The 27,615-nt window shown below is 36.5% G+C and overlaps 1 protein-coding gene across 3 annotated transcripts in view; it reads right to left on the minus strand.

Moving 5' to 3' along the window:
• LOC145695150 (uncharacterized) overlaps window positions 1-23,033 on the minus strand; it is a 63,594-nt gene extending 40,561 nt beyond the window's left edge. For 2 of the 3 annotated variants that reach the window (XM_081772089.1, XM_081772087.1), the window contains exons 1-5: window positions 22,883-23,033; window positions 16,625-16,822; window positions 15,674-15,858; window positions 2,952-3,025; window positions 190-373 (exon numbers count right to left, since the gene is read on the minus strand). In XM_081772089.1, the coding sequence (XP_081628215.1) occupies window positions 190-373; window positions 2,952-3,025; window positions 15,674-15,858; window positions 16,625-16,742 (561 nt within the window). In that variant the 5' untranslated portion in view covers window positions 16,743-16,822; window positions 22,883-23,033. Of the gene's footprint in view, window positions 1-189; window positions 374-2,951; window positions 3,026-15,673; window positions 15,859-16,624; window positions 16,823-22,623; window positions 22,764-22,882 lie in introns of those variants that run through there. The other variant, XM_081772088.1, reaches the window with a different exon arrangement.
• Between the last annotated feature and the right edge of the window lie 4,582 nt (window positions 23,034-27,615).

The following is a 27,615-nucleotide window of genomic DNA, read 5'->3' on the forward strand; positions in this document are numbered from 1 at the left end:
GGAATCTTCTTGAACAAAGAAGCACCGGATTGCTGTTTAATAAAACCAAAATAATAGCACTGAAAGGCAATGAGCTGAGCATCACTCAGTTGAACACATATTGTTTAGTCTGACAGAGTAATATTAGACATTACCACAAAGTCAAAACATCTACCTACAGCTTTCAAGCAGGTTATTCGTTATTCTTACCATTTTCAATAAATGAGGCTGCATCTCCGCAATGGTTTTTCCTAGATGGACTCCGGGATCCAATCCGAGTGATGCCACTTTTATTACAATAGCATTAACTTGACATTCTATCATTTCTTGTAGCAATTCTGATTGATCCCTTCGCCATAAGTACGCCAAAGAAACTAGACCTAACCTTGTGCATCTGTTAAAGTAAAACAATAAGAACTATAACATACTAAATAATGATGTAAATAACAGACTAAATAATGACTCAGCACTAACAATACAGACTAACTGCCTCCTATAGATATGCCTCTTCCTACATAGTGAAATACCAACTTAATACAATTTTTTACTTTCTATTTACGTGACTATTCTATATTTTACTACGAAACTAAAATTTTAGCACTAGATGAACTCAAATTTGTAAAATAATATAGAAATGGAGATGATACCTTATTGGTCTTTAGAAAGGAACATCCCTCGTACATCATGAAATAAAGTGGTAAGAAAAAATCAAACAAATATAAACAGTAATAAAGAAAATTGTGGAAAATAAAAATTGACACACACACAAAAAAAATGAAAATATGAATCAATAAGAATAAGAATAGATAGGTAGATGAGAAAAAGTCGTGGGATCGTTATAGAAGATTACGATTAGGGAGTCGGTTCGCGGAGAGGATGGTAATGTATTTTTCCTCCTCTTTCTAAGTGATGTGGAGAAAGATTGAAAAAAAGGATACTGAAAATATACATTTCGAAGTGTGGCTGAATGTACTTTTGTGGAAGCTGTGTGTTTAGAAACAAGTAGAAAGTCTGAGTGTTGTGGAAATATCAATGATTGTTGGTGCTTTGTCAACCTAAAGGTGGTACAATCCGTGTATATTTAAAAGATGTAAATGGAGTTGAGTAGTGGATTGTGTTAATATGTAGTGGAATGCTAGAAATTGACAACTATCAATATAGGACTACGTTTTCATTAGGTTTCTGGTATTTCTTCAGTGGAGGTGCGCGTGTTTGAAGGAGTTATTACTCGCGATAGGGTATGAAGATTCGGCATACAATTTTCAGAAGAATCAAGAAGCGGAGTTTTTTCGGTTTTAGGTAGGGCGGATCGTGTGCGATCAACAAGATCCATGTCTTTCCGTAGGGAATGCAAGCTGGGATGGTATTTAGTATGGAAATGCGAATTAGAGGATCTACAGCAGTAGGTTTTTGTATTTTCGGAGTTTTCGGTAGATTTTATGCTCGAATGAATTATTTGTGAATAGGAGCAGAAGTGTACCTGGTTGGACAGTGCTGCCGATACGTCTTCAGGTAGCTGAGAGACGGTATTTGGAAAATACTTGTTCCTCTAGAAGTTTAAAGAAGAAGGTGTAATACACTTATTTGTGCATTATTTTTGGTGTGCCCAACTCAGACAATTTAATCATTTTATTTTGAAGGCTGTTACTTCTCCACGCATAGTGTAACTAATCGTTGTATGTTCTCACAACGGATATATCAGCATCAAAGCAGACGATAGCAGTCGACGGCCTTGGCCGCCTCCAGCAGCCAATCATAGTCCTACCTGTACTTACGTAAACCTGGTAGGTGGGAACTCACGTGAGCAGCAAGGACAAAGAAGCTGCATGACGTAACCAGCACTTGGATGCGAGAAGTATGGAAGAACAGGCTAATGGACAAACGCTGCTAGAAATTGTTCAAGCAATTGCATTCATAATGGACACACAGCCTTAATTTTATTTGTATTTGCCATTTACATCTCTTTGTAATTTCAAAAGTGTTGCCTTTATTGTTAAAGTCATGTAAGTATACTATTATTCAAAGATAGAGCACTTATTCTACTCGTAGCAACAGCGTCAGATTGATTGAGTATTGTTACCTCGTGTTGTTCCATGGTGTGGCGCCTGATGCGATATATATTGATACGAATCTTTTATTGTTGTACCTTCTTTTTCAGTTCAAATGATGCTGAAGCTTCAGTCTATTTATAAGGTCGTTGTTTAAATCTTCGTCTATATGTTGTTAGCATTGAAAGAAGCTATTACTCTGGTGATAACTTGTTTCGTCGTTAATGCTCGGGCGAAATATTCGATCAATGATTATCTATTGTAATGCTTGCTCTATTTGGATCTCCATCCTATAGGGTAAACATCACAAAGGTAGGAACGATTAATATAGTGAGAGTGAGAGCTCTTAAAGTAGAGGTGCTGCATACTGTTAGCCGATCTGATCTGCACGCCAGTCTCGAAACTGAATATTTTATTGTTCTTTAGGAATTAGGGGAATAGTTCGAGTATTTGTTGCCCTGGGTTCATATAAGGAAAACGTAGTCCATAAATCAACGTCAGAGCGAAAATGTAAGATGATGAGCGTAAAACTTATTCCTCGAGGCATCCCATGAACAGGTGTACGAATGGCAGTGTCCCTGATTTGAATATAGCGCTTATTTTCAAATTAGGCCAAACTGCACGTGTTGGTTAAGAATTGAGTGCTTACTTCTGAAGTTTAGGATGCGTACTTCGAGAATGCAGAGGTATGTGTAAGTAGAATATTGGTGTATAATGAAGTTAAAAGTGCCTCTCTCGTGTATAGGGAAAGAGGTGAATATTTGCATGTTCATTACGGACAAATTACTCGGAAGATATTAAATATATATTATCAAACTTTCAAAGCAGTCTAATAACTTCAAGATACAATAAATAAATAAATAAATAAATAAATAAATAAAAGGAAAACGAAGAAAAAATAAAACAGGCTAAAACTACACTTACATGCTTTCTACTCGGACTCGTTGGTAATCTGAAAGGATAGCACCAACAGCAACTGCTTCCACAGCCACCTGTTCCTTTAAAATATAAAATATGGAAATCAGTAAAATTTAAAATGAATTTATGGAGATACAGTTTTGAATTATTCATCATGTGAAATGATCACAGAAACAACATTCTTGGAATTACTAACAGCACAACAAAATTGTCTGGGATTTTACAAAGAACGAAAGTGTATATTGCAAAACACAGTCACAAAATTACGAAGATTATCAGGAAAGTAAAGGTAGAATGAAAAATAAGACATAGAAGAAATCAATTGGACGCAAAAGAAAGCTATGTGGGATACATTGGTACAGAGCTATTTCTCCATCATTGTCCAAACATTTATTCAAACGCGAAACAAATTTTTGTATCCCAGAATCGTAAAAATCCGGTAACTACGTTGTGACTTCTTGCTTGACCTCATCGTCGTCGTCAAGGTGTCTTCCACTACGATGTTTCTTTAGGAACACAAACGAAATATACTCGCTGGGTTGCGAGGTTGAGTTGTATTGTAGGTGTTCAAGGATGCCCACTGAAAATCTGCACGCAACTCCTTGATGACATTTACTGAATGGAACCGAGCGTTGTTATAAATAAAGCGAATTCCATATAACATGCCCCACCGTTTATTTTCAATTGCACAACGATGTTTCAAATTTGGCAGTATGTTTCAGCATTAATCGTTCTCCAGGAGACATCGATTCCACCAGTAGGATGCCGTAGCAAATTCAGAAAACAGTTACCATCAACTTAGCAGGTTGAAAATGAGGTTTTAAGCTGCTTGGTTTTCGGATAATGGGTATGGTGTCTGCGTAGCGTGTAAGGAAGTGCAGTGCCTATCCTATTCGTTTAATTTTGTGATTGTCAGTCAATTGTTTCGGGATCCAGCGGGCACACAACTTTTTAATCCCAACCCAATCACAATTTCATGAATACTGTTTCTTGAAACGTCAGGAAACATCATACACAATACTCTAATTGCCACCCGCCTGTTCGCATGCACCTCTGTTTCAATGCATGACCCTCTCTTCATCGTGAATATTTCACCAACCTTCTGCAAAAGCCGATTCGTTATGTTCCCTTACATAGACAGTATTTCTCAATGATCTTCGATGGATGCTTTTCTTATGCCTACAAAAACCTGATCATGCAGCTCAATTTACACCTGTTGAGATTCGGTATTGCCGCTACGATTTCCAACACGTTCTTTGCACAAGACAGCACAGCACTGACGAATCACTCCCAATTCTTGTCGTATGGATCAAGGTTACTGCCTGTGTTACTAACTTCGGTACACAATTTTTCCCTAACGTACAAAACGTGTTTGAATCTTTACTTTCCTGACAAGTCTCGTACATATACACATCACATAGTCATACATATATCATTTAATATATATGTATACAGGGTGTTTCAAAAAAACACCGACAACGTTTGGGAGGTGATTCCTGGCACCAAGATAAGACTAAAAGTATAGACCATCCTGGGAGCACAGATACTTCCTTTTGGAGTTATAGCCTGCCGAAAACATGAAAAAATTAACTTTAAAGGTCAATAGCTCCAAAACTATGGGACCTACTGTAGTCGGGTCAAAACTTCACTTAGGAACTAGTATGTGCCCTATCCAAAAATACATGTTTCAGAATCCTGCGGCACTTCTGCAACATTTTTAGAGAGGCAGTTGGAGAGTACTTCAAATTATATGACCGTAGCCAAACTACTTGTATAAAAATTGCTTCGTGAGTACCTTAGGATTCTGAAACATGTATTTTTGGATAGAGCATATATTAGTTTCTAAGTGAAGTCTTGACCTGACTACGGTAGGTCTCATAGTTTTGGAGCTATGGACCTTTAAAGTTCATTTTTTCATGTTTTCGGCAGCCTATAACTCCGAAAGGAAGCATTTGTGCACCCAGGTTGGTCTATACTTTTTGTTTTATCTTGGTGTGAGGAATCATCTCCCAAACGTTGTCGGTGTTGCTTTGAAACACCCTGTATATGGTGTCTACTAGAGCTCACTTTGCTTGAGATCCAACTAGAGATGAACTCTCTACCACTGAACCACTGCACTCCATTTATACTAAATATACAAAATAAAAATTTATATAATACATATGTAAATAAATACACTTTTAAATAGCAGACAGAGCTTCAACGCAAACTAAATAATAGAATTCACGGTTTTCACGGTCCAAAATTTTCCATTTCACAGTCAATAACTTTTCCTGCCCGCACAACAATAAAAACCACCGTTTGCTCTCGTTTAACCTTGCAATAAACTACATACAACAAAAGGGGACACACAAAAATAAATGATTTTTTTTTAAGTCTTATATTGGTATTAATTTACCTTATCTGTTAAGGGTGGCTATTACAAGGTGTCCAATTACAAATACATTAAGAACCCAGAAGATTAATACAGCACATTAGAGAGAATTAAATACAATATCATTAGTAATTAATACAGCGTCTTGAAAATATCATGCTATAAAACACGTTAACATAGACAAAAATTCTTATTCACTTGCAATATGCCAGTGAACACAGTGACTCATCTTTCGACTTATATCAAGTGTTTAAACTAGCAAAGTCGTCATAATTAGCCAGGAATTTTAAAATAATATCTTCATTCGCATCACTAGTAATACTGGCACTGGCATAGTTATGGTTTTACGTAACAGGTAACAGTGCAGGTTGTTGGATACTATAGTTCAATTCACATAAGCTGATAGGCAAACAAAACAAACTGCCCTTCTCCCCACCTCTCAGCCATCGCAGAAGGGAAAACAAGTCGTTGATCTTGACGGAAAGGAAAACATTTTTAATACAAAGTATCGTGTAGAATCTAAATTTTTACCCCAATGCGTTTGCACTTAACATCGTTGAGAAAGCTTTCCTATTCTTTTAACTAGCCCACTAACAACAATTACTATTTTTTATTTTTCTCTTTAACAGAACTATTTATTAGTACTTATGTACTAAAGGTTTGACTCAGTCGTAGGATTAGGCAGAATTTCTAGAAATTAGAACTTATGCGTTATAAAGTTAATGTCTATGATTATTTCATTTAAGAGTTGGGAGAGGCTGCGAGGCAAAACAATCCTTTCGATTTTTTCTTCTTTTCTGTGGAATATATATATATATATATATATATATATCTGAAACAAATCTTAGTGTATAATAATTTATAGCAAATCGTTGTGATTAGTGAAGTACAACAAGAAGTCTGTCGTAGTTGCTAGGGACGATATTGAATCACGGAGAAGAAAATATTTTTAGTTTGATTGGGAAGTTCAGAGAAGAGGGATAGGAAAACATATTAATCTATGACTTTGATTAAGCATGGGTAAATGCTTCTCACAGTATCAAAGTTAACGGTGGCTGATATTCCAGAAAAGAAGTCTTTCATTATGGACTCTCCACTGGACTTAAGAACCCTACCGACAAAGGTAAAAGATTAATTATTATAGACATCGAAAGTGACGAGGTGATTTGTCACCCACGGAATGTACATCTTCGAATTAAAATCTACTACGAACTATTACGAAGAAATCGATAGTCCAAAATTTGTAACACGTTTCAAAACGTACTTCCACATCTTGAACCGAACTGTGTGACAGCCACGGACAATACACCTATTACAATGTGAAGATACATCGGACTCCCACTATGTCTTGAACAAACGAAAAACTAAAAGAACAGCTGCAAGGCAAAAACATCTGTTTTGACGATTCTCTAGTTAGAACTGGATTAATTCGTCTTATACCTCCTGCAATCAAAAATGAATGCTCCAAGTATAAAGTATATAAAATGGCGGCCTTCCACTGTATACTTAATCCTATTGGATTGATTTGGAGTTAAGGGACACGTGGCACGTAACAATAGAAGTTTTATCTTTAGTGAAATGAAAACCCTTTTAGAAGGGAAAGAGATGGTAACTAGTGAAAAGTAGAGAGACTGTGTGCAACATGTAGTGGAGGAAGACGAAACATAAAACTAACTTGACAGGCTCACTGACGAAATTGTCAAAAGATTTATGATTAACCTTGGCGACAGTAGTGACGAGAGTTATCAGAGCCAATTCTCGTGTCTATATGTATAGTTCTCGTATAAAAGCTAAATTTTACAACTACACTATATGAATGTGAAAGTTGGTTGCTGACATGAATAAAATAGAAACAGGATTGTCGAAAATAAAATTGTGAGAAAAGTATTTGGCGCGAAATAGGCAAACAATCAGGTGAATTTAGAAAGCTACACAACACTTGACTTCACGACAGGTAAAAGTTACCAAATATTATATAGATAGGAAAGTTAAAACGTCTATGAAAAACGTGACATGTTGCTTAATGGGAAATATACACTAACTGCACTAAGTCTTATTCGAGAAGCCTAGAAGAAAGACACTTATGTATACGAAGAACAAGTTGTGAGGATAATGTAAAACAGGATCTTCAAAGGGTGGGTGATAAGTCCTGGTTGATTGACTTGACACAGGATAAAATCCAACAGAAAGTTTGTTTCTGCTGCGATGGCCCTTCGGGTTCTTTATGCAAGACAGTTTGTTGTTATTTCCGTGTAGTTCAACGAATTTGTGTTTACCTTGTACTTTTTCTTTAGAACACAGTTCAAGTCATAACTACTGTATATATCTCTCTTGTGAAATAAATTATTGAATAGTATAATTATTTATTCCTATTTTTAATTGAGACCAATAATCTTTCTACGATAGTTCATTCCCCTTTTCTGAGGAGACAGAACAAACCAGCATTATTACTGGAACAGTATTATCAGTGTATATAACAGTATATTTCTTTTCTTTTTTTAAATATAAGAACACCTATTTATAAAAAGAGAATAAGACACGTGCTTTTTTTCTTATCATTTCAAGTTCTGCCGTTATGATGTTAGTGCTTTGATACCTTACCAATACAGAAAGTATTTGCTCTTGGATTCCATATTATACAGAAAGTAACAATTCAATTTTTAATCCTGTCATCACTTGTAATTTCAACATTATCTCACAACCCTGGCTGAAAAAAAAAAAAAAAAAAAAAAAAAAAAAAAAAAAAAAAAAAACGAAAACTGTTCAATTAAATTCAACATTATATCAAAAGATGTGTATGATTAATTATTTAGACGTATGTAAATAATTCTATACCATCGCGTTCGGGGGTCGATGGTCGAAAGAGAGGAACATTAAAATTCACGTTTTCAAACCACGTGCGTGAGCGTCGTGACGAGAAATCTTGTTTTCATCTTCCATCAGTTTATGTGAAATGAACCATAATGTCAACTTGTTCATACGTTTATTTCACACTTAACCTTGTGCAATAAATGTGTGCTTTTGCTCAAATGTACTATCTTTTCTTCTTTTTTTTCCTTTATTTTTTTTTAACGTAACTATATGAGGGGGTGCTGGGAAATCTTTAGCTTTGCCCTCTTCCCATTGGCCGATTTAAGCAAAATTTGTTTTGTTTGAAAATAACTTGTTTCTATGTTTCTGACAAAACCAAAGCACTGAAACTAATGGACCTATTTTTGCTGCATGTGTAGAATGAAGATGGAGAGTCAGCGAGTGGAGTGTTGAAACAAGTCATCCACAGGAAATCTCCATAGACCATCCATGCTGAGATGCTACGAACAATAGGAGTTCACGTCCGTGCTATGCCACTTTTAAAAACTGGGTTATGAAATTTAGAACAGGACATTTTGATACCGAAGATGAACCCAGCTCTGGGAGACCCTTCATAGTGATTGTGCCCGAAACAATTGAGGAGGTGTACGAAATGATTATTTTAGACCCACGTATTTCTGTAAAAAGATAGCAGAGGATTTAGACATCTCCTGTGAAAGTGTTCGCGTCATTATTCGTAATCATTGAGAAAACTTTTCGCCACGTGACTCTCAATCGTTTGCATGCAGAACACAAGCATGCAAGGATGCTTGTTTCCAGAGCTGTTTCAGGCACGATGCAACCAAGTTTAATGCATGTTTGGTCACGGAGGATGAAACACACATCTATTTGTATGATTTAGGGACAAAAGAACAATCAAAAAAACGTCACAGTGGTTCATCGAGGCCAAAGAAGTCTCGGGTACAAAAGTCCAATTCAAAGGTTCCTGTTAGTAGTGTTTTCTGGGATCATGATGCGGTAATTCTTGTTGATTATGTACAAGCTAACATCGTAACTAGGGCTTACTATGCACCGTTACTAGATAGGTTTCACTCAACAGCTGAAGAAACAAAACGTCGTGGAAAGCTGTTCAGAAATGCTACCTTCATGACAATCCACTCACAAGAGTAATGCTACAATGGACAAGTTGACTACATTAGAGTTTAAAACCTCGAATTACTCACCCCATTCACTTGACCTAGCCTCATCTGACTGCCACCTATTCCTAAATTTAAATACACCTGAAAGGACAAAACTTGAGGAACGTTTCTGAATAGATTGCAGCTGCAAATGCATACTTTAACACTCAACCGATTTTTTTAAGGGATTAAACAAACTGCAAAACCGAAGCAAAAGATGTTCAAACTGAAGAAGGAGTATGATGAATAAATCCATTATAAACCTGACTACTTGTTATTCTTCGGAAATACAAAGATTTCTCAGGACCCCCTTGTATCTACTATTTTGTCATATTGTAATTGTACAACCTCTCTAGGTAACCATTCACACGATCTACTTTTACTTAATTTATTTAATTAGCTTCAACCGCTAAACTTACAGCTATACAAAACTTGCTTTACACTACTATAAATAGCAACGGGATTTAATAGTTTCTTGCATCTTATATCTAGTAGTCAATTTTTGTATGAAATATATAAATCTAAGTTCACTAGACAATAGCCAGCCTTTATACTGTAACAATAGAAGTTCCCATTTGCGGAATTTCATGCATTTATATTTTGCGAATGCAATGTCCTTACATTTCCGAGCCTCAAACTAAGGGATATAATATCAGATCTAGTTCGCCTTCCAGAATGTACTTTTTATTTATTTATAATCCTTTTCCAATTTAGAGGTATCTAAGTCTAAAAATAATTTCATGCACTAAAGGTAGTTACGATAAGCAATCTATATTATAACACACCTATCGTAAATATGGAAGTTAAAAAAATACTGAAGCTGAAGTTGTGAAAATGTATTCTGTGCGTTCAATATTATGTGGCATATAATGCGAAAATTTACGTTCTCAGAATACCAAATAACAAGAAAATATGTTTTCACTAGCATATTCTTAGTATATATATGCTAGTAAAAATATATTTCCAATATATATATATATATATATGTATGTGTGTGTGTGTGTGAGCGTAAACGTCATTGAATGGCGCCTAATCAAACTGTTAATGGAGATGTTAGGAATATGAAATATAAAGAGGCTTAGAGTATGGAATGAGGCCAGGCTTTAGTAATACTTAAGGGCGGAAAGTACTTTGGGTTTGAGCTGTACCGAAAAAAAAGAGAGAGAGAGAGAGAAAAGGAAAGGAGAATGGTTGCTCTGAAGTTAAGCAGATATTATGTTGTTGTATATGGGGTTTGAGTGATAACAAGTTAGTTGTTGTTAATTCAGTGTTTGTGCCAGAAATACGTGTGAGGTTTTAAACAGACTAAAGTTAGAGAAGTGAATGTAATTAATAGTGCTGTCGAAATCGGTTTTTGAAAAAACCGAAAACCGGTTTTTGAAAAAAGTGAAATTTCATAAAACCGAAATGTCGGTTTTGAAAACCGCTTTTGCAGTTTCGGTTTTGAAAACCGCTTTTGCGGTTTCGGTTTTGAAAACCGCATTTGCGGTTTCGGTTTTGAAAACCGCATTAGCGGTTTCGGTTTCGAAAACCACATTTGCGGTTTCGGTTTTGAAAACCGCATTTGCGGTTTCGGTTTTGAAAACCGCATTTGCGGTTTCGGTTTTGAAAACCGCTTTTGCGGTTTCGGTTTTGAAAACCGCAAATCTCACAAAAAATCTACAGCACTAATATCAAGTAACGACGAGAAAACAGCAAAGAATCTTTCCCTACACCGGCTCACAGTTGCCAAATGGAGTGAAATTTCCCTCGGCGGCGTAGGGAAAAAATGATCAAAATTTGCAGAAGGAAAAGAAGATTTTTTTTTCTTAAAATGTCCTAAATTTAGGGAAATTCTATACTTTTACAATTGTCAGAATAAAAAAAAAAGTTGCAATTTCTCAAAGAGGCACGCTATCGTTATTGGGAAGTAAAAAGATACAGAATACAATATGATCGGTGTTTCCGTCTAGTATAAACTATTGCAGGTGTCTGGGACTTGCGATAAGAAGCCAGTCGACACATGCAAAACCACAACATTCACATTTATCGGAGTGGCAACAAATCAACAATAAAATTGTGTATTGCGATAGAGATTTTCTTTCTTTCTTTTCCCTTTCTTTATATTAAGAAAGGGAGGTGGTGCCTTTTTGTTAACAAAAGAAAGAGTGGCAGTACTATTTTTAAAAAAATATGGGGAAAGAGTAATAATAATACAAAAGATGTCAGTCTAAGTGGATGATATTTCAAATTTAATTTCATGAGTTGCATGTGTAGTGATTTTAAATAGGGATATACCTTATTTCTATTGAGCTTAGTGTTGGCTTATTACCCTATTTTAGCGGGTACCACCCGATTTTCAGGTTATATATTCGTCCCCCGCTTAAACATATCTTAATCACGAAAAACCACCCGCTTTTTGGGATTGGAGAAAAATCTAAGAGGACTTAGTTGATAAAGTGTTGGTATGGTATATTCAACGTAAACCACTACACCTTTGACAATCTCAATCGCGATTGAGTTAAATTTGGACTCGCGCTCAGGCTCAGGCTCTTTCACAAGCTACAAGAATGCCGAACGACAATTTCAAGTGTAACTTTAAAGACTCTTATAGAAGCGAATTTACGTTTCTTAACCAGGGCAGAACTCAGTTTGAAGCAAAATGTATACTCTGGAAAACTGTTTCGTTTGAAAAGTAGGATGCAGAGAAGCAAATTGGACCTCCCCTGATTTTTATATATTTTGTAAACTAGATCACGAGGAACACGAATCTGAAGGCGTTTTGACATTCCGACCTCAGGAACTCGAGATATTAAAACTTAAAGTTTAATATAGACGCTATATGAAAAAAACACAATATTCTCTATACGAAACATATTATGTCCTGTGAGATATATAAAGGTAACCAAGAAAGTTCTGTCGCTTTTTGTGGAGTTCTGTGTAAAATTGACCCTCATACCGTGAGTTGAATGCGAATGGAGATAAGGCGAAGGTCAGTTGTTGGTGTGGGTATATCCGACATTCTACCTGGTTGTGACAGTTCATGTATGTAAATGTATGTAAATGTACGTAAATGTATGTAAGGACGGAGTGAATATTGAACCTCCACAGAGCGTCATAGGGGCGTGTATGCTGTACGAGTTCCAACTTGGATCAAACGCCACTGTAGCGGGGCGGAAGATACCTCAGGCCTTTGGTGAGGGTGTCGTGATTACGCAGACAGTGCAAGGGTGGTTTAGCAAGTTTAAGAACGGTGACGAAACACTCACGAAAGACGCACCACACGTGCCGGAAGACCAACACATGTACAAAATGAGGATCTTCAGGTAGCAATTGAACCGAACAGACATGTGAGGAACTGGTGCTAACATTCAATGTTAGTCGAGAAACCATTCGCCAGCACCTCCATTAATTTGGGAAGCACTACAAGTTGGGTCTATGTGTCCCAGATGATTTGTTTCCGGGCCAGAAGGCTACGCGTGCAGACACTTGTGATTCTTTGCTGTCTCGTCTGAGGAAGGAGCCATTTCTGGACAGGATGTTGACATGTGATAAGAACTGGGTCCTGTAGGAAGCTCCACGGCGTCGTCATCATTGGTTAAAATTCCATGAACCGGTTCCAAAACAGCTGAAATCAGTAATGCAGCAGAAATTCCTCCTGTGTGTTTGGTGGACTGCTCACGACATCGTGCATCGGGAACTGCTACCGGGTGGTCAGAGAAGAACATCAATGCAACTATCTACTGTCAGCAGTTGAGCCGTGTTCAAGAAAAACTCAAAACCCTGGAGCCAACACTTCTCAATCGCTAAGGGGTTCCCTATTACGGGACAACGCTATGCCCCACATAGCTAGAATGAGCCGGGACACCATCCTACACCTTGGATGGGAAACATTATTGCATTCGCCATACTGTCCGGACATTATACCGTCCGGTTATCACCTGTTCCTTTCCTTGGACACTCACTTTAGAGGACTCCAGTTCAACTCCGTAGTAGAGATGCTAAATGCACTTGATACCTTCTTCGCTTCACGGCAAACCAAGTTCTACCGCGAAGGAATCCATGCCCAACCCGAACGTTGGCAGAAGGTCATTGATACTGATGGGTACTATTTTTGATCTTCCAGGTACGTCTTAGGTGACATATCGATGCTCTAAGTGATAGGTCAAAAAGCGACAGAACTTTCTTCGTTACTTTTATACATATTACATAAAACTACTGTATAAGTTCTAGTGTCTCGAGATCGGGAAATCGGAATGTCAAAATTCGTTCAGATAATTGCTAAGTTTGGTCCAGTTTACAAAATATATAAAAATCAAATAGTGTCCTTTTTGCTTCCTGGTTACTTTATGTTCGAATATCTCGAGTTCCGAAATTCGGAATGTCAAAATTCCTTCAGATTCGTGTTTCTCGTGGTTTAGTTTACAAAATATATAAAAATCAGTTGGGGTCTAGTTTGCTTCTGTTTTCACTTGATGTTCGAATATCTCGAGTTCCGAAATTCGGAATGTCAAAATTCCTTCAGATACGTGTTCCTTGTGGTCTACTTTACAAAATATATAAAAATCAGGTGGGGTCCAGTTTGCTTCCATGGTCAATTTATGTTCGAATATCTCGAGTTCTGACATTCGAAATGTCAAAATTCCTTCAGATTCGTGTTCCTGGTGGTCTAATTTACAACATATATGAAAATCAGGTGGGGTCCAGTTTGCTTCCCTGCAGCCGAAAAGTACATTGAAAGTGTCGTCAAAGAAATAACTAAAAAAAAAAAAAAAAAAAAAAAAAAAAAAAAAAAAAAAGCTAAGGATCGAACGTCAGTACTTGTCACCCTAATTTAGCTGTGACTTGTACAACCATCGAACTATCCCTTTCGCACTGTGCTGCACATTACCATAATAGTCTTGGAGCAAATAAAAAAAGTTAAAACACACATATACATCAATACATTTGTCTCGATCGATAGATGCTTTCACAATTGTTAAAAGGTATAATTAAAAACAGCAAACATTGTTTCTGCTTTGAAAAGGACAATCCTTAAAACCGCAAACACGGTCTCGGGCGGCTTTCGCTTTCGAAAAGAGCTTTTGCGGTTTCAGTTTGGAAAACTGCATTTGCGGTTTCGGTTTTGAAAACCGCTTTTGCGGTTTCGGTTTTGAAAACCGCATTTGCGGTTTCGGTTTTGAAAACCGCATTTGCGGTTTCGGTTTTGAAAACCGCATCTGCGGTTTCGGTTTTGAAAACCGCTTTTGCGGTTTCGGTTTCCAAAACCGCTTTTGCGGTTTCGGTTTTGAAAACCGCATTTGCGGTTTTCGGTTTTCAGAAAATCGGTTTTCTCAAAAACCAAAAACCGCAAATGTCACAAAAATTCAACAGCACTAGTAATTAAGTCATGAGATATGGAGATGTTTAAATAATCAGATATGTTTATTGTGAGGAGTGAAATAAAGGGCGTCAAGAAAAGTGCAATGTTTTTCTCAGAAGTTGTAAAGGAGTTCATAGAGCATTAAATAAAGACATTGATATTGTTAGATTGATTAAGGCAAGAGTTTACCTTAACTGATTTTAAAGACCAACAGGAAAGTATATGTCATAGTACTTTTTCATGCTCAGTTTGCTTACATATGCATAGTGAAATAGTGTCGGAAGAATGGTACCACACTTCGGGTGGCTACAGTGAAAGCTATCGTGGTACATTACACATACCAGAAGCACAAAACGAAACAATCACCCACGAAAAGCTCCAGGAAAAATGCCCCCCCGCCCCCGATTGGACATTGGTGACAGGAAAATTCACCGACCCAATGTGCGATGGGCCAGCAATTAATTTGGCAGCTTCAACTGTAGACACAACAATTCTTAAGCTATTCCGACTGAGGTGTGTCCACAACGCCCGCGTATACCACCTGTTCCTGATTCATATTGCAGAAAGAAAACTGAACTGCAGAAAATTGTATGAAAAGCATCTAACAAGGGTCAAATGGCACATAGTCATTCGATAGCTGAAGTATACTTTAATCCGCCTGCTGGTGGTCACATTAGGGCGCTGACACATCGTGACAGTGATGCCAAGGACCACTGCAACTTTGCACCACTGCCAGGAAGGTTTCCCGTGTATGTTTAAAGTTGTTATGGGATTCAGTTATGCGGAGAAGGTGCTGACACGCAAGATGAACATCGACATCAGCATTGAAGAATTGCAACTGGTCAAGAAGTGAAGTGATTAGCGCACTGGTACAGTAATCCAGAGACCTGAGTTCGATTCTCGGTTCAACAATACTCCTTTACTCTTTGGATTCTGTTAAGTTTTCGCTCATGTTCTAAGATAAATAACTGTCTAAGTTACAGTGTTACTATGCAGGACCCTCACTTGCAAAGTTCGTACTTACTGTGACAGTCTTAAGCAACTGATACATATCTTCTACTTCATCTTCTGGTGTTGGCGTATAAACCTTTCCTTGTTCCACAGCAGACCCCTTAATAGATTGTCGAAACAAAGGTAAACCCATGGCCTCGGCATACAATTCAATTCCATGATGTCCAACAGTTTGGTACATGTAACTGTCGAGTTCATCTGAATACAATGAGATAATTTCATAAGAAAGACCAACTTCACATGTTATAATAGGTAGCTGCAAAAATTTTCGGAACAAGTCATTTTACACAAACACTGCGCATAAAACATATTATATATTTAATTCAAACTTAACGGTAATACCTTTAGACAGTTACACAGATTTGCCAACATAGATAAAGTTATAGGAAGTATTCCTGAAATATACTTTTCGAAAACTTAACCAAATTCAAACAGTAAGTACGGATTGGACGAATCTTCTAAATCCACTAAATAACTGTTCACTACAACAACTGGCAATCATATTTCATCATCAAATACTCAAAAACATTCAGTTTGACAACAATATTTCTCTTGTCTCGCTATTCTGCACGAAGATAGGTTTTACGCCAGTCAAGCAGGGGTAAAGGTGACAAGTTACTTTCTAATGCGACTTAAATGATAACATGGAATTTAAAAATTAGGAAAATGGACTGAAACGATAAGCTGGGAATTGTGATTTAGGCAGTTATTTACTCTAAAGTAACCAGTAAATATTTATACCTGAGAGATAGGTACTGGCGTTATAATATAATTCGCCTATTTTACATCGCTTTCAGTGAAAATCTGAACTAAACCATAATTTCTATAATACCTGTGACTAATTACTTATTCCTCTGTTTTACTACTTTATTATTTTCAAACTCGTGCATATCACATATTTTCTTGCTATGCACAGAAAATGATTAATATGTAACAATAAACAAACAACATTAAGAGCTGTTACCTTTGTTTTCTGGTCGTAAATTTGCCAAAGCTACAATTTCATGTCCAGCTGCAACACATTGGATCATGTTATAACAACTATCTTTCCCACCACTCACTAACGCAACTACTTTCATCATAAAAAGTTGTAGAAGTCTGTATGAGTAAAATATGAGAATCAGGCTAGTAACTCATGACTGCTGCTAAGTTCTACAGTGACCTGAAAGAAACGAAAAAAACAAATTCATTAAAGTCTGACACATTTTACAAAGATTAACTAGCACTCACCTGTGTCTGGAATTAACCTTTAACGCACCAAGTCTAAATCGTCAACGTTGTTTACCAAGTTGGGGTCTTCTAGGGACCCCAAGTATTACTTTAATTTCTCAACTTATTTTTTTTTCACTTTTTTAACGAACGTATCATTGATCTAATTATGTAGCAGATATCCCACAAGGTTGCAGGGCACATATAAAAATCGAGAATAAATTGGTTCTTATAGTTGCAACAGTATCACCAAATATCACCTCTGGGGTCCCTAGAGGACCCCGCTTGGCGTGTTAAGGGTTAAGAATTAGGATTTAGTTATAAACAGCTTCATTCAAAAATGCAAACATCTATAATTTTAAAATATATCCGTAACATGATCTTTCATATGTATACAAAGGTACAATCGTATAAGTTAATGCAATTTGTCACTTGGTTTTTTATATATAAAATCACCCGAAACTGCTTTTAAATTTGTGAGTTCGAGTGTAGAGATTAACGACATTTCAGTAGGTTATTGCTATGTTTTCTATGAAAGATATATATATATATATATATATATATATATATATATATATATATATATATATATATATATAAAGAAAGAAAAAGCAGTATTTTAATTATTTCTGCGAATAGTATTGTACTCGCCATCCTTCTTTGACGTTCCAATAAACTTGTAGGAGTTTTAAGCAGAATTGTTGGAATACTCTCTGTCCAAAAATATACTTCAAAACTTGATTCTTCAATTGTGTTTCTCAGTACACGCCAAGTTTCAGAATTTGCTAAACTATGTATTTATTAAGACATCTCCGAACAGAAGACCACACAGAAAAAAGAATGTTTCGGAATCATGCATAATGAATTTTGTTTTCGCTCGATCAAATTCGATGTAACACTGTTCAACTGAATCTGAAACAAATAATTTTAGAAAAACTAAAATTGGATTATTATTAAAATAAATAAATAAATAAACAAATAAAAAAAAACTTGCGACCTTGACCAATAATTACTGTAATTATTATAATTAGTTTATGGATCAGGGGCCACAAAATTTTTGAACGGCCCCTAATTTGAAATGAAATGAAATCTTTGAGTTTTACGTCCCACAATTATGCCTGTTAGGCTAAAGGAGACGGTGATGATGAGTAATGAATGAAATGGTGGAATGAAGAAAGTGGGAGAAAACGGGAGAACCCCGAGAAAACCCACGCACACCGTGTTTGTCCACCACAAAGTTCACTTGGCGGGAGCTGGGATCGAACCCGGGACCCCAAGCACCAGAGGTGAACGCTCTACCACTGAGCCAGGCCCCTAAATTGAGTTTTCGTATTCTCTACGGAACAAGCACAACATACTGAGTCAACTAATAGTTTGGATTTGGCTACACCATGTGTAGTTCTCCAAATATAACGTCTACAAGAAAATTTTTGTTGAAATATATTGGATCTTTTAGACCAATTGGATCAGGGTACACAAAATTTTTGAACAGTCCCTAAATCAAGTTTTCATATTTTCTACGGAATAAGCATATCATATTGAGTTAACTGATAGTTTGGATTTGGCTACACTATATATAGTTTTTAGATATAAGGCTTACAAGAACATTTTTGATCGAAATATATTGGTTTTTGATCTGAAAACAAAACGAAAACATTCCCTTTGTTTTTATACATATTCGGATATTAGTACAAACAAACAATAAAATGTATTTTTCCACGTTTTAACTTTAAATCAAAAATGCTTTACTTAAAAAAAGAAAATTACTAAAGATATACCTCTATTTTCTCAACACTACATTTGGATAATTACATTACATACATATAAAAAAAGAGCTGCAAAAGCTGAAAAAAAAAGCAAATACAGACTTTAATATAAACTTTATGTACAAAATTTTGTAAGTAATTAAATACCTGTTTTCTAGTGCGACAAATTATCTATACATATAAAAATGAAAGTGACTATATTTGTAACTTAACAACTCTTGAACAACCAGACTGATCTCGATAAAAATTTTCAACATAGATGGGGTTCGGGCCTGGGATGAATTTTACCATTTCACTTTGAGGGTGCAACTTGGAGGAAGGAAGTGCGGATATATATTAAAAATTACCGATCTTAGTGTCGAATCCATAGTTTTAGAGGTTGCTGAGATGAACAGTAGCATTTCCGATGAAGCTTAAATTCAAATTCACACTGCAATTTAGAGGAGGTGGAAGGGAATATATATATATATATAATGATCGAAAATGACCGATATTAGTGTCAAATCCATTGTTTTCGGGGTTGCTGAGATGATTAGGGGAAGGGGAAGGATATATATACATATAAATGATTAAAACAAACCGTTATCAGTGTCGAATCCATAGCTTTCGAGGTCGCTGAGGTGAACAGTGACACTTTTGATGCTGTTTAAATTCAAATTTATCCCCGCAAATTGAGGGAGGGGAAGATATATAAAAATGATGCAAAGTGTTCGACATCAGTATAAATCCATAGTTTTCAGGGCTGCTGAGATAAACAGTGACATTTCCGATGCAGTTTATATCCAAATTCAGTGCCAGAACTTGGGGGACGGAGAAGGGGTGGGTATATAAAAATGATCGAAAATGGTCGATACTAGTGTTGAATCCATAGTTTTCGGGGTGGCTGAGATAAACAGTGACATTTCCGATGCCGTTTAAATTCAAATTTAGTCCTCATTAGTACTCCTAAAGGAAGAGGATGACGTAAAATTAATTGAAAAGGACTGATACTAATGTCGAATTCATAGTTTTTGGGGTTCCTAAGTTCATTGGTGACAGGTTTGGTGCCCTTTATACCCAAAATAAAACGTATTCTACGGAAGTTTTACATGTTCTTTAATATATTTGTCGCTGCTCAAATTTACGCTCTTGTGCTTTGTATGAGTGTACATGCAAATAAAATCATCTTTCTTTTTGAGTTGTTCGAAAAATATACAAATAATAAAGAGTGATTTTTGCCAGAAATCAGAAAACTAAAAGCTAAAATTAAAAGCTGTTGCTTTAAGTATTTTTCCTGCTAGCGAAATACGTTGTATATATGATGCAGACACGTTATAGCAAATAAGATTAGCATCAGGCGAAGAAATAGTTTGTTATTATATTTTCCGGGTTTTGCCAATATTTCCGAAAATATTTTTTCTATTGGGTTCCAAACTTCCTGAAATTTTACACACTGGTATTAACTAAAATGATTCTGTCCCTGTTATTTTAACACTTCCCTGCCATAAAACGGTAACTGTATAAGATTACTTAAGATAATTTAAATGCGTCTATATTAATTATCAAACTAGGATTATATTTTAGTAGCTATTGTAGCCATAACTCCATTCTACCACGGTGCTAACTTCGAAGGAGAGCTGAAAACACATTTGTTGCCACAAAATTTCCCTATTCTAACACAAGAAACATAACTACTCAATGATCTTAACTGTAAACTAGTAAATATAAAATAGTTTTCATTTTAAAAGCATAATGTAGTAAAATATTCGAAAATTTCAATTTTTCCGTTTTCTTCCAAGCTCGTGAAAAAAACGATAAAAAACTGGTCTTTTAGCCAAAATTTCTGTTTTTTTCCAGGCCTTTACAACACTAGTCTTGACTTGGTTAGATAGCAAAAAATGAAATGAAATCTTTCAGTGTTACGTCCCACACTTATACCGGTTAGGCTAAAGAAGACGGCAGGGTGTCTACTAAAATTCCAAAATGGAATTTTGTGACCTTTTCTTAACCAAACCACAAAATTTCGTAACATTCTCAAGAGCGAATTCGGGTGCGAATTAAGCCGAATTTTCATGCATGTGATAGAAGCCTGCTTTGCTTGCGATTTGGTAGCGTCTAAAGCCGACCATAGACATTTTTGATGATGAATTTTGACGTTTTATAGAACAAAACGGCAAGTCTTTACTTTGACTCAAATAGTGACTTTAATCAGTTCTTATACGTTCAGTTACTTCCTGGAACTGTTTCTGCGTGAGTCACTTGTTGGAACTCTTCGTGCCTTTGGCGTGACGTCTTAACTCAGAGATTGGTGGTAGTTCATATTTTTCCCACTAGGTGTCTCTGCAGTCATATGGTAGTTTGTTATTGTGATGTCACATGTTCTGTCTGCTTGTATGTGTGTGCTGTTGCTGGTGGCATGCGGTGAGCGCATAATTGAATTTTCGTTTCATGGCGACGATCGAGTTAGCAAATGCGATTGAGAAACCGTTTCATGAATTTAATACAGTGAATTTGAACTTGTCATTTTTAAATAAGTTTGTATTAGATTCGGAACCTGTCATGGTTGTAGTCGAAGACTGAAGATAATTCCGACGTTTGGTAAAAGTGGGCGTTCATTGGTTTTTCTTGTTTGTAATAATAGCAAGTGTGATTGTTTTAATAAATCGACGTCTGTGTGGAAAGGAACATTCTTCAGTAATGTGAAGTTGAGTGTTGCGCATGTGTTCTTGCTATCTTATTTTTTCGTGTGTGGAATCAGCAATTATGAGTTCATTATTCAGGAGTGTTCCGCTATGGCGAAACGGTAAGTGTTTTCATTTTTTAATTCATATTTTTATTCTTGATTTGTTTTGCATTTCAGAACCCCGAGAAAACCCACGAGCACGGTGTTTGTCCATCACGAAGTCCACATGGCGCGAGCTGGGATCGTACGAGGGACCCCAAGCACCGGAGATGATCGCTCTACCACTGAGCCACCGCGCCCCTTTGGTTAGACAGCATTCGTACTTCTTAAAGCAATTTAGCACAAGTTGGTTTTAAGTTAATTCGTATTTTTATGCGCTGCAGTTTTTATGCTGTATGTGCACACGCTGTGGTTATATTCAGGTTTGCTATGTCATTTTGCACCCATTAATGCAACTCATCTCTTAAGAAACACCATTCAAGGTAGTAAAAGTGAATTTATTTCATAAATATAAGTAGGGCCTATCTGGTTGTGTGACAACCTGGGATAATTTTGGAACTGGGTGGACAAATTTAGGTAAAATCACCATGCTTACAGGAGAAATCAGTTGATTTTACGTAAGTGCAATTACTAAGTACTGACATAACCTAAACTAACCTAACTTAGCCTAAACCATCAAAAACACAGAAAATATAGGAAGAAAATACGAATTTTAAGCAAAGAATTCTGGTCCCCCAAATCCAAATATCCTAACCTAACCTACATAAACCATCAAAAAATACAGAAAATATAGCAAGCACGAAATTTAAGCAAAATATTGACCCCCTAGTTCCAAAAATATGCCTGACAACCTAGTAGACCTACAGGAACGAAGTATTTCTGTATTAGTTTTGTAACGTTTCATGTCCCAGGGGCATGTATCTGGTAGGAGGCTCCGTCCCCAAACCCCCATCTCAAGTTGATTTAATACTGTAATACGTGTTGTTGGGAAGGTTCTAGATTACTGGTCCCCCATGTAGGTTAGTAGTTGGTGGGTTTCTTTCTGTACTAAAGTTTATACATTTAATTTACAGTATTCCTGAGCGGGCGTTAGCAAGTGAAGGCGGGTTAGAGCCCCGAAGGGCACGTTTTGTCCTCGCACTTCGGGGTCGCCATCTGTGGAAGTTAACCGAACCTTTCTTTCCATCTGGCCATTCGTACCCGGCTAGGCTAGAATGCTGGTATTGTACTGTATTTACATAGTGCATGTTTAATTTTCTTGCATTAGTTTTCTTTGATATAATTTTACTTTAAATTTTCCATGTTAGTACGCTGATATTTTCTCACATGGTTAATATCAAAGCTTCAGCAGTATCATTTGAAGAAGTACGTATCTGTCACTCCCACTTTCGACGAGAATATGCTCTGGAGCACAAATACATCTGAATTCACAAGATGGTATTCCATAATTTATTAATGAAATCCACTCTTACGTCATCCACGTCATGTATACAAACTGCTTCTTAAAATTTATGTGGATTAGTACCACTTTCACAACACATTCTTCTAAACCAAACACCCACAAGCTACCAAAATTATTTCTCACCTCATGACCATATAGCATACATTATATCAATCCGATTAAGAACTGTAGTGTAGTGTTCACTTCTCAGTCACTGACAAGAGTTTATTCTTCAGTTTCTCAGAGCAGAGACGGCCTCATTCTGTAACGGTCAACGCAAAATGTGATAACTACAACAGAACGCAAAACATCTAATTATAACTGCTATGCAGACAATTGCAAACTTGAAAGCAAAATGGTAGAACTCTTCCGCGTTTGTACCATAATATTTTTCGCAAGTCGTAGTAGGTTATCCACTTTAAAATCACTCGTGAGCAACCACTTCAGAAATGGCTCGAGTTCAGTAGAGACTCGCAGATAGGAATTCAATTGAGTAAATATTTTTGAGTCATATAAAGTGCCACCCAAGCAACGACCTTCTTTTCTGTAGCCAGATTTCTCCAAATGGTTTTGGCAGTGGCGGCCGATGGATTGTGGTTTCGGGTGTTGCAGTACGAACGATAAGAGACAGAAGATATAAAGTTGACTCATTGACTAATCAGCATAACTTTAGATGCAAATGCTATGTGACATGTTAAATTAAATAAAATTCTGTTTTTAAAAAATAAAAAATGCAGAACATTTAATCCGATTAATCACCTTAATTAATTAGTAAGTTCATTCTTCTCTCTTTGATTGGAGCAAATCTGTCTAATACATGCTGGTTGAACTCTAGTATTCTTATTGTCAGGTCTTTTTCGATGGAAAGCATAACCAATGGTGATAACCTTCCTTGGGACATTCAATTCCTTGAAAGTGTCAATTCTTTCTCATGTGTAAAAAAAACTTTTCGTCTTTTGCTGACGCCATGGGTACAGTTAATATTAATTTCAGAACCTTTGTAGATTCACTAAATATTTCTTCTAGATTATTGTGAACGATTCATTCTAGCAAACTAAGTCCCTGACAGTAATCCGAATTCCTCTTCAGCGTTGACTGAAGAGAGTTCGTAACAGAGATTAATATTATAAAAAAAAAATGTCCATTGAACAAATTTTACTCACAGTTTATCCAGGAAAATTTAAAATAAATTGAGAAAATGTATCTGGTGCAAACAACACTACTGCCATAAGATATCCTGTAAATTTAAACTGGATTTTTATAACACTCTCCTGAATTGCCCTTTGCTTGTTTTGTCTAATCCTCAATTGCAAATTTTTCCTCAGTTGAAAGCTTGTCAATGTTTTTTGTAAGTTATTTACAGAAGTCATGGTATACAATTCATTCAGAATTTGTAGGTTATTTACAGAATTAAAGCACACACAATAAAATTAAACTTAATAATTAAAAACCAAACCAGCTGATACAAAAGAGATACCTTGGTACTGGTATATGAATTCTGAATGTCACATATTCATACACACACATGTGCGTAAAAGAAAAAAAAACTACATTTCAAATCATCCGTCTTGGTTGTTACGCAATGCACGATGAACACAATATACTTCCACATGAGGCGAAGCAACGCTTACCAATGTGATATGTTCTGGAAAGGAAACCTCGAAACCCGTCAGATGAAGGATCCGCATGTAACAGAAGCCAAAAATGAAAGAACATAAAAACAAACAGCACTGCCAGAACTACACCCAGAAATGTTAACTGGGAGGTGTCCAAAGTATTTGACGGAGGTCCAATACGTCTACATAATATGGAACCTGTCTTATACTGCACCCGAAAAGATGATAAGAAATTCTTACTTACTGTCACCTATATTTTTTAGAAAAAAATGATAGAACAATTATTTTTATATAATATGATTTATAAAACATAACATAACTTAATCTATAAAAATGTTTATGGATTATAAAATCTGGTTTTAGAAAGATATAAAAAAAAGGAACTTTAATGATATATTCCTGAAAATACATCACTGTAGGAACAACAATTTTTTGTTCTTGTACTTATAAGCTTGTCATGATACAGTAACTGATAAAAAAGATTATAAACTGTCAGCAAACATTTCAGTTGGTAGTTTGATACGTCCACAGGTGGTAAAAGAACGGCGAAGATGCGGCCAATAGAGGAAAAAGGGCCAAGATTACTGAAATTTCAATTAAACTTATATATTTTGGTAAAAGATAGTTACATCGGAAAACTTATACATGGAACACAAAAGTTGAACTGTGCTTTACGAAATATGAACTCAAGGTCTGTATACCTCTGTCCATGTAGGAACTAGAACTCGTAAAATGAAAATATTTAAATTCGTGTCTTTGCCCCTGTATGTGGAGCAAGAGTACAAAATCAAAGGGGCAAGAATACGCACCCAAAGAAGCGTTAACAACTGTCACAAATGAAGGTGCTCACTTTTTAAAATATGATTTGCATTGTTCATGGCACTATCCATTGCAACTTGCACACTGGATCCAGTCTTCTGTTGGGTGATCGCTGTAGATAATATTGCGTAATGGACACTCCTACACTACTTGCTCACTGATGTAACAAGTGAGTTGTTGTTTTCGGTTGTAGTTTTCTTGGTGCAAGTTGACGTTAGCCGTTGCTCTTTGGAGGGTGCTGTTTCAGAAGTAAGTTCTGTTTGAAAGGAGAGGATATCAGAATTTCTGATTGACTTCGAGAAGATCGAGATTTACTGGTTGAGGGTTGGGTGGCAGACCGATGAGAACTGACAACCACCAGAGGAGTGTACGATTTGGACGGTCCGCATTCGCTTCTGCTTACTACAAGTGAAGATCCAGCTTAACTGGATGAAGATTTGGTAACAGATGAACGTGTAACCGGTAGAGGAGTGTTTGATGTGGACAGTCCGCATGAATTCCTGCTTGTTTCTAGCAGGTCCAGCGTTACTGGTTGAAGCTTTGATAACAGATGGGGAAAACGAACAACCGGCAGAGAGATATTTCATATAGACAGTCTGAATAAGCTCTGCTTGTTCTAGTAAGGATCCAGCGTTACTGGCTGAAGTTTTGGTAACAGATAGAGAAGAACGAGGAACTGGCAGAGGAATGATTGATGTGAACGCGTAGCGTAGGCTCCTGTTTACTTCCAATGAATCCTCCGTTGAAAGATTTTGGGCTCTATTCGAGTCTTCTGTTTGATTCGTTTCAAGAATGCTTTCATCTTCAGAGCTGGCTTCTACATTTACGACATCCACAGTAGAAGGAAGAAAATATTCTTCAGTGAACACATCTGGGTTCACTGGAACAATTCCACATTCTTGAAAACCGGACACTGTACACTGCATTATCAGTGGTTGCAGCTTTGTAGAAAGCCTCAGCAAACAAAATCGCAATTTAGAATTGTGTTATTGGGCGGTATGGATTATTTTTCATCCAGTTATCACGCTGTGTTGAATACCAGAATTTCTGTGCACTAAAAAAGAAGCGGTCTAATGGTTGCAACTTACGACTGTTATGGGGTGGCAAACTTAACATCAGAATCCCATTTTCCCTGCAGAAATCAATCGCCCAATCGAAAAGTGAGAGGACTGGTTGTAAAGAAGTAACAATACCTTTTTCGTGACCGGATTTAATGTCACATGTTGGTATAAATCAGAGATGCAAATAAGCAACAAGATTTTACTAGCCGAGGAAAAAAGCTACTAGCCCACATCCCACATTAGAAATAATTTTCTTACCTTCAGTATGATATTAAATACTCGCCCGCAGTGATGAACCACTCGCCCGGGCGAGTGGATGAGTGGTTATTTGCATCCCTGGTGTAAATGATGCAGCTATTCTACGAAAGTTGTGAGTTGATGAAACCAGAATCAGATATCATTCCCACAGAACCCGGCGGTGCTCCATCGAGTAACTCCTGTTTCATTCGTTTTCTGGGAAATATCAACGCAGGTGGAATAAAGGAACCAGATGCACCAATGCAGCAAACAGCTGTGATGTAACTCCACAATCACTCGATACAATTGTCCTTTAGTTGACAACACTTTTGGTACTTTATAAGGAACTGTATTTATACCAGTTTCGTCCACATTGTAGATATCCTGTGAAGAGAAACAGTTTTCTCTTACAAGATCTTGTAGACAATTAAAAAAGCGTTCAACTTGTGGCTTGCTAAAATCACGAGCACTTCCCAGACTGGTCTTCCCAGCTCTTTGAGGGCTGTCGCAAAGCAATAGTTGGATGTCTACGATAGAAAGAGTATGTCCAATCTCTTCCTACCATTCGATTCACATAGCTAAAGGGATAGAGCAACTGGTTACGTTTAGCAAAATCGCACGCCACTTTTCTTAGATCTTTCAAAGTTAATCCATGAAAGAGTTCATCCAGTAATGTGATTTATTCCACTAATTCATTCTCCATTTCTTCGGTAAATAATGGCTGTATTGTGCCCCAAGACGTTGCAGATTCTCCCTGAAAAAGAAACAAAGGAAAGAAAATCCTTAATTCTCCTCGTATCAGTAATAAGAATGCATAGGATACAAAAAATCAGATAATATTGAAACTATTTATAAAAATATATTTTCCAACTTCAGCTTATTTCATCAGTTTCTTGAAGTAAACAATGCTTATCAACTACGAGGGTAACTTGAAAAGTTATCGGCCTACCCTTGATGAAAGCTACGTATTGTCAAATGCTAGGTTATCTTCTTATCTCTTTATAGGATCCCCTTTCAAACTTTGGACTAATAGAATGCTATTACTAATGACTACTGACATTTAAGATAAAAGAGGACAAAGTGTAGCATTTCTGAAACCTGAACAAAATAAACAAGCCTGCTGTTATTCAATGCCTGCAAATTT

Source organism: Thermobia domestica, chromosome 9 (genome assembly GCF_964235325.1).
Source record: "Thermobia domestica chromosome 9, izTheDome1.hap1.1, whole genome shotgun sequence".
Taxonomy (NCBI): Eukaryota; Metazoa; Arthropoda; class Insecta; order Zygentoma; family Lepismatidae; genus Thermobia; species Thermobia domestica.